Source organism: Bos mutus, chromosome 15 (genome assembly GCF_027580195.1).
Source record: "Bos mutus isolate GX-2022 chromosome 15, NWIPB_WYAK_1.1, whole genome shotgun sequence".
Taxonomy (NCBI): domain Eukaryota; kingdom Metazoa; phylum Chordata; class Mammalia; order Artiodactyla; family Bovidae; genus Bos; species Bos mutus.
The window spans coordinates 33,004,521-33,012,458 of record NC_091631.1 but is presented as its reverse complement, the minus strand read 5'-3'; the positions used below and the strand labels follow the sequence as shown (position 1 = coordinate 33,012,458).

Genomic DNA, 7,938 nt, shown 5'->3' with positions numbered 1-7,938 from the left:
CATTGAATGCCACTTAAAACTATAAATTGAGCATACTATATTCATATCTATTTCAGTCTGAATACACCATGAGGCTTCCTACAAGCATATCTTCTTGAATTCCAAGAGATAGTCTCTGGTTATAAGTGGCTATGGTACCACTCTAGTACTCATACATTTTGAAGCTCTCTGGCTTCTAGTGTTACTTGGTGCCCCCAGTTCTCTCCACTTTCCCATCTGGTATAGTCAAGGGATCAAAACAGGCTCTGAGGCACCAATCATGAAACAGCAATCTGCTTTCACCAGACCTAGGCAGCTATCTTAGTAAATTATCTTACTGACTTATGGCTACACAGTGTATAGATACTTGACAGCTTTGCAACCCCTGCCTAGAGCAGTACAAAAGAGTATAACTATCAGTTTATCTATAAAATAACCAAAGAGATAAATAGAGCTCATAATGCTATATATCATGTTTTCTTCAGATCCCATGGACTCCTTAATTTACTCTAATTTTCCTTCTTAGGGAAGAATAGCTCCTGCAACTTCTCTCGGAACCATCTATGACTTGGTGCTTCCTCTGAGAAAAGCTGTTAAGATGTTATTCTTTGCTTCTGAAATATTCTCAGTAGAAAAGAGTGATGGTATCATTCACTGTTGTTATCACCTTTGTCTGCCTCCATCCTATCTGTCATGATTTCTCCTTTCTTTGATTGATTATCTTTCCTAGTTTAGACTCTTCCTGAGTGAGGATTTTTGATTCTGGCATGCTGACAATACATTAACCAGGTAGTAGCAGATGCCCCTGGGATCCCAGTTTCTGTTCAGAAAGAGGTGGCAGAGTTGGAAGAATGAAGTATAGCAGCGTTATCTCTACCCCTAAGCTTTACTTATGGTCAGTACTAGCATTGTCAGATGGGATGAAGCTGATATCCAACCCAAGGTTCCCTTCAGAAGACGTAGAGTTAGGTTTACAGTGTCCAGCTATACTCCGTCACCTAAAATACACAGTTGCAAACATAGTCCTGGAATTCAGGTAAGGTGGGAAAGACAGACTGTATCTCAGCATCATCTCCAGCTCCCTCACTCCTCTTGCTGGTACCCAGAAGCTTTCTAAGGCATTTCCCTTTTGTTTCTGCATGTATTCAGATGAAGCTTATAGTCACCCAGTGAGTGCTGCTGCTGCTGCTAAGTTGCTTCAGTCGTGTCCGACTCTTTGCAGCCCCACAGACAGCAGCCCACCAGGCTTCCCCGTCCCTGGGATTCTTCAGGCAAGAACACTGGACTGAGATGCCATTTCCTTCCCCAATGCATGAAAGTGAAAAGTGAAAGTGAAGTTGCTCAGTCGTGTCCGACTCTTAGCGGCCCCATGGACTACAGTCCACCAGGCTCCTCCCTCCATGGGATTTTCCAGGCAAGAGTACTGGAGTGGGTTGCCATTGCCTTCTCCAACCCAGTGAGTGAGTCAGATTTTAATGCCCTTATTGTCCTATCATTAATACTAAATACTTCATTTGTCCTTTCCTACTTCCATTCAGAAAACGAAGATCATAGCATCCAGTCCCATCACTTCATGGGAAATAGATGGGGAAACAGTGGAAACAGTGTCAGACTTTATTTTTTTGGGCTCCAAAATCACTGCAGATGGTGACTGCAGCCATGAAATTAAAGACGCTTACTCCTTGGAAGGAAAGTTATGACCAACCTAGATAGCATATTGAAAAGCAGAGACATTACTTTGCCAACAAAGGTCCGTCTAGTCAAGGCTATGGTTTTTTCTGTGGTCAGGTATGGATGTGAGAGTTGGACTCTGAAGAAAGCAGAGCGCCGAAGAATTGATGCTTTTGAACTGTGGTGTTGGAGAAGACTCTTGAGAGTCCCTTGGACTGCAAGGAGATCCAACCAGTCCATTCTGAAGGAGATCAGCCCTGGGATTTCTTTGGAGGAAATGATGCTAAAGCTGAAACTCCAGTACTTTGGCCACCTCATGCGAAGAGTTAACTCATTGGAAAAGACTCTGATGCTGGGAGGGATTGGGGGCAGGAGGAGAAGGGGACAACAGAGTATGATATGGCTGGATGGCATCACTGACTCAATGGATGTGAGTCTGAGTGAACTCCGGGAGTTGGTGATGGACAGGGAGGCCTGGCGTGCTACGATTCATGGGGTCACAAAGAGTCAGACACGACTGAGTGACTGAACTGAACTGAACTTCCATTTAAGCCACTGTACAGTAGGTAATAGGGGGAAGTAATACATCTGAAGCACATTACACTTTATGCCCATTTGCATGCATTCACCATAATCAGAGTGCATAAGAAGAAATGACCCTCTTTAACGGATAATATTCCGACTCAATGGACATGAGTTTGAGCAAACTCTGGGAGATAGTGAAAGATAGGGAAGCTTGGTGTGCTGCAGTCCATAGGGACACAAAGAGTTGGACATGACTTAGTGACTGAACAATGACAACAAAGTTAAATTCTCATCTAAATGTAACTTTTCTAAGAGTACACTTAATGTCTGAAATACATTTCTCTCTGTCCTCAGTCTTGAATGTTTATTTTTCAAACATTTATACTCCTTATGTAGACTGCCCCAGTTTCCCCACAAGTCTTCCTGGTTCAACTCTCTACCTATTTGTCACAACTCCCACATTGAGTGTTTTTATGTGTGTGTTTTCTCCAGTCCATGTTCTCCCCCTCCTTTTATCCCATTCCTCCTTCACCATTTTTTTTTTTCTCCTCCTCTCCTTCCCTTCACAAGAAATGTGCCTATGCTCTAGGTTCAGATGTCTAAAATGGTCTTAGCCCCACTGTGGGCTGTGGGAAAAAAGGGACAGAGTAGAGTTCATGGAGGTAAAAATAGCCTCCGGATCCTCCAGAGGGCTGGACCAGAAGGTGCAGCAAGCAGTCATAAATAACAGCAGCTCACAGTTCAGTCTCCTCAAGCTGGTAGGTCTGGTTTGTGTCTGGGAAGATCATTAAGATGGGAATGGTGAGGCATGTAGAACTTCAGGTATTCAATATAAACAGAGAGAAGAAATTCTTCTAGTAGAACTAAAGCGGGTCTGGTTCTGCATAATCAGTCTACCACTTTCCAAAAATGTGGTGCATCACAGCTTTCAAATGGGAGCAAAGTGTTTCTAGTGTAAGCTGTGTATTATCCACTGAGATGTCTGAGTAAGTGTTCTTGAACTAAATTTATACATTCATTATTTCCTGTGGCAACTAGAGAGCAAGAGTTTATATTTTCAACTGTAATTCAGCCCCTGCTCTTGAAGATTGCTCTAGAAGCACCAGAAGAGAAAGTACCAGTAATCTCAGCTGCCTTGATTACTCCTGCCTTGCCTTCCTATTTCATTCTGCTGTGTTCCCCAGTGCTTTTTCCTACTTCTCTAGCTAAGACAGAAGAGCTTTTCTATTGCTCGAGCCTTCATGCTCTCCAGAGGACTTGACACTGTGTGCAGAGTCAATATTTTCAGTTCACTGATCCAGGGAAAAGAACACAACAACCAACTGGAAACAAAGCAGATGAGTTTATAGAAATATATTTATTTCCTTACGGTAATTGGAATCTGGTAAGTTCGTATAGTTTGATGAACACAATAAAGAGTTTCTATCTTGATTTATATCTGAAGTTATAGCTGTTTTAAGTCCAATTCTGCCTTTTGAACCTTAGCTCTTTTGCCATGTTTTGTTAACAAAACCTAGTTCCAGCTTCCAAATATATCTTATATGAAAGAATGGTGTTCCTAGGACCAGATTTAGAGATATCTGGACATTTTGGCATTCTTTACTGAATAGTGACACTGATTCTAAAAAAATGAAATAACATCACTGGTTTAGGGAGGATGGGAGGAAGTTGATATCTAGTCTGAATCAGGGAGATTAGGGTTGCTGGGAAGCCCTAGTCTCTGGTATGTCTGTTTTATCTAAGGTGAGAGCTCTGGAGGTGTGGATTATCTCTGTCCTAAAGGAGGTGTTCCCATCATGAAGCTGAAGGATCACTTTTCTAGGAAATCTCTAAAGGAAACTTGATGGGGTGTACTGAAAAAGAAAATAAAAGCTATAATTTTGAGCTGACCCAGAAATAGAACCAAATGAAAGAAGTTCCCATATATAATCCAGGAACCATAAATGCCATATGACCAACACCAAGAGCAAACCATAGTTCAAGCAAAAAAAAAAAAAAAAAAAAGAGAGAGAGAGAGAAACATACAGTTTTCCCTAAACTCTAGACATTGATGTCCAATCCAGTAGCCAGTGCCCAGTCAGAATTGAGATATGCTGTGAGTGTAAAATGCACACTTAATTTTAAACATTTCATACAAAAAACAAATAATGTAAAACAGCTCTTTAACAGTTTCTTATATTGATTACTGGAGAAGGCAATGGCACCCCACTCCAGTACTCTTGCCTGGAAAATCCCATGGACGGGGGAGCCTGGTAGGTTGCAGTCCATGGGGTCATGAAGAGTCGGACACGACTGAGCGACTTCACTTTCTCTTTTCACTTTCATGCATTGGAGAAGGAAATGGCAACCCATTCCAGTGTTCTTGCCTGGAGAATCCCAGGGACGGGGGAGCCTGGTGGGCTGCCATCTATGGGGTTGCACAGAGTCGGACACGACTGAAGTGACTTAGCAGCAGCAGCAGTAGCAGCAGCATATTGATTAAATGTTAAAGTAATAATATTTTGGATATTTTGAGTAAAATAACATATTATTAAAATTAACTTCACATGTTTCCTTTAAATTTTTCAAGCTGGCTACTAGAAATTTAAAATTGTGCATGTGGCCCACATTGTATTTCTATAAGTGCTGCTATAGGTTGTCTGGAAAGTGATAACATATGAGGCAAAACAGAAGAGCAAATTTGTTTCTTTCAGCTTTGAAATTTGCCATTAGATATTCACATTTACTTCTTAGTTTGAAAGAACAAGCTTCTGCTTTCTCATAAAGGAGAGGGAAGCTGAGGAGGGTCCAAAACTCATTAGGAACACTGCCATTGTTGATAAAAATTGGCTGAGTTTGGGATTCCTCAGAGTATTAAAAACAGGGACTTCCCTGACCATTCAATGGTTAAGGCTCTGTGCTTACTGTAGGGGATGCAGCTTTCATCCCTGGACAGGGAATTACATAAATACATTCCTGGACACCTGCATGCTGTGTGGTACAGCCCAAGAAACAAACTAAAAAACAACAAAATGTCCTGGGGCCCATCAACCAATGTTCTAAGTTTTAGTATGACAACCATTTATAAGGTGATCTCATAATTATCTTAGATTTATTCATAAGTGGTTATAGTGTACCAGGCCAGGAACACATGGAAATCTGTTTATCTGTGTTTGTGAATGATGGGGAATCCATGTGTGGTCAGATAAATACAGCATGTGCTGCTATCACTTACTCCTATAATAGTACCTTTAAACCCAAACTGTTGACTCTAAGGGGCTTCCCTGGTGGCTCAGCAGTGAAGAATCCACCTGCAATGCAGAAGTCCTGGGTTCCATCTTTGGGTTGGGAAAATCCCCTGGAGGTGGGCATGGCGACCCACTCCAGTATTCTTGCCTGGAGAATCCCTTGGACAGAGGAGACTGGAGAACTAAGAGTCAGATACGACTGAAAGTACTTAGCATGCACAAACATTGACGCCTACAATTTCTTTTTCTTCTCTCAACTGCTTGCATCAGGAGACTTTTCCATACATTCTTATTGCAAAATTTTTCTTTTTAGAACTCTTTAAGGTGCTATTTTCTGTAAAATGATAGTCATAATTCTAAAGGCTAGTATTTTCTGGTGAGGCACATAGGCCTGATTTCTGCTTTGCCTGTATTGTCCTCTCTTGCTGGAAGGACAAGAATAGGATTCATGGGGCCTATGCTGATCCAGCATCAAGGCCTATGTAAGTGTTTTTGTAAATAGAGGCAGAAATTTTAGTGGCTAAGAGCTTCAGCTGTAAATTCAGATTTAAGATTCAGAAGTTGGGAAAATGTGAACAGTGAGAAGGGGTATAAATGGGAATTATTCAAGCTAAAGTGGAAATATGGTCATTTTACTATCATTTTATTTGTAGAATTTTAATAGAATAAATGGGTTTATATTTAAAAAGTGATGTGCTAAAAAATGTGATGTGCTTATACTTATAAAATACTCACTCCATTATTATAATTTTTCAGTGGTTCTTTGGAAAATAAATTACTTTCCCATAGGTAGTCATGTTGTTGGAATGGGTTTACTCTTGTCTTTCAGGTTTTCCAAAGGCTCAGCTGTGATCAGGATTACATGGGATTACCCAGCAACTACACCACTGCTCCAGTCTCAGAATTTCTCCTCATCTGCTTCCCTAACTACCAGAGCTGGCAGCACTGGCTGTCCCTGCCCCTCACTCTCCTCTTCCTCCTGGCCATGGGGGCCAACGCCACCCTCCTGGTCACCATCCGGCTGGAGGCCTCTCTGCATGAGCCCATGTACTACCTGCTCAGCCTCCTCTCCCTGCTGGACATGGTGCTCTGCCTCACTGTCATCCCCAAGGTCCTGGCCATCTTCTGGTTTGACAATAAAGCCATCAGTTTCTCAGGCTGCTTCTTCCAGATGTTTATCATGAATAGCTTCCTGACCATGGAGTCCTGTACATTCATGGTCATGGCCTATGACCGCTATGTGGCCATCTGCCACCCATTAAGGTACCCGTCCATTATCACTGACCAATTTGTAGCTAGGGCTGCCATTTTTGTTGTGGCCCGGAATGGCCTTCTTACTATGCCTATCCCCATACTTTCTTCCCGACTGAGATACTGTGCGGAGAACATCATCAAGAACTGCATCTGCACTAACCTGTCTGTGTCCAAACTCTCCTGTGATGACATCACCTTCAATCGGCTCTACCAGTTTGTGGCAGGCTGGACCCTACTGGGCTCTGACCTCATCCTTATCATTCTCTCCTACTCTTTTATCCTGAAAGCTGTGCTAAGGATTAAAGCTGAGGGAGCTGCTGCCAAGGCCCTGAGCACCTGTGGTTCCCACTTCATCCTCATCCTCTTCTTCAGCACAGTCCTGCTGGTCCTAGTCATCACTAACCTGGCCAGGAAGAGGATTCCCCCAGATGTCCCCATCCTGCTCAACATCCTGCACCACCTCATCCCCCCAGCTCTGAACCCCATTGTTTATGGTGTGAGAACCAAGGAGATCAAGCAGGGAATCCAGAAACTGCTCAGGAGGTTATAAGAGGTAAAATGCGAGAGGGACTTGTCAAGCCATAGTTAACAAGAGCTTAACTAGAGTGATATTATTTTTCAAATAAAGAAAACCTGTTTCTATGAGTTTGCTTCTGTTATGTTTTGTTTGTTGGTCTTGCTTTTTAGATTTCACATATAAGTGAAATCATGTAGTATTTGTCTCTTCTCTGTCTGACTTCTTTGACTTAGCATGTCCTCTAGGTCTAACTTGTTGCAAATGGCAAAATTTTGTTCTTTTAAAAAATGCCTGCATAATAGTTTTTTATACATAACCACATTTTCTTTATCCATTTATGTATAGATGGACACTCAGGCTGCTTCCATATCTGGGCTATTGTAAATAATGCTGCAATGTACATAAGTGTGCATCTATCTTTTTGAATTAGTGTCTTCCTTTTCTTTGGATAAATACCCAGAAGTGGAATTTCTGGATCGTATGGTAGTTCTATTCTTAGTTTTTTTGAGAGGGACTTGTCAACTTTTGTACATTGTAGCTGCAGCAATTTACATTCCCACCAATAGTGCGCAAGGGTCCCCTTTTCTCCACATCCTTGCCAACACCTGATTTTTGGTTACTGTCAGAAGGGATGAGCATTGTGTGTTGTGTGTGTGTGTGTGTGTGTGTGTGTGTGTGTGTGAGGGTAGGAACAGGTGAGGTAGATAAAGGGCATTAAGAAATAAAAAATTTCATCTATAAAATAAATGTAATGCACAGTGTAGG

The 7,938-nt window shown here is 41.9% G+C and overlaps 1 protein-coding gene across 1 annotated transcript; it reads left to right on the top strand.

The window, feature by feature from the left end:
* The first annotated feature begins 6,264 nt into the window (after positions 1-6,264).
* Positions 6,265-7,206, top strand: LOC102280303 (olfactory receptor 56A4). Its single transcript, XM_005896282.2, has one exon. It carries the CDS (start codon positions 6,265-6,267, stop codon positions 7,204-7,206), a length of 942 nt encoding a protein of 313 aa, XP_005896344.1.
* Positions 7,207-7,938: the final 732 nt, after the last annotated feature.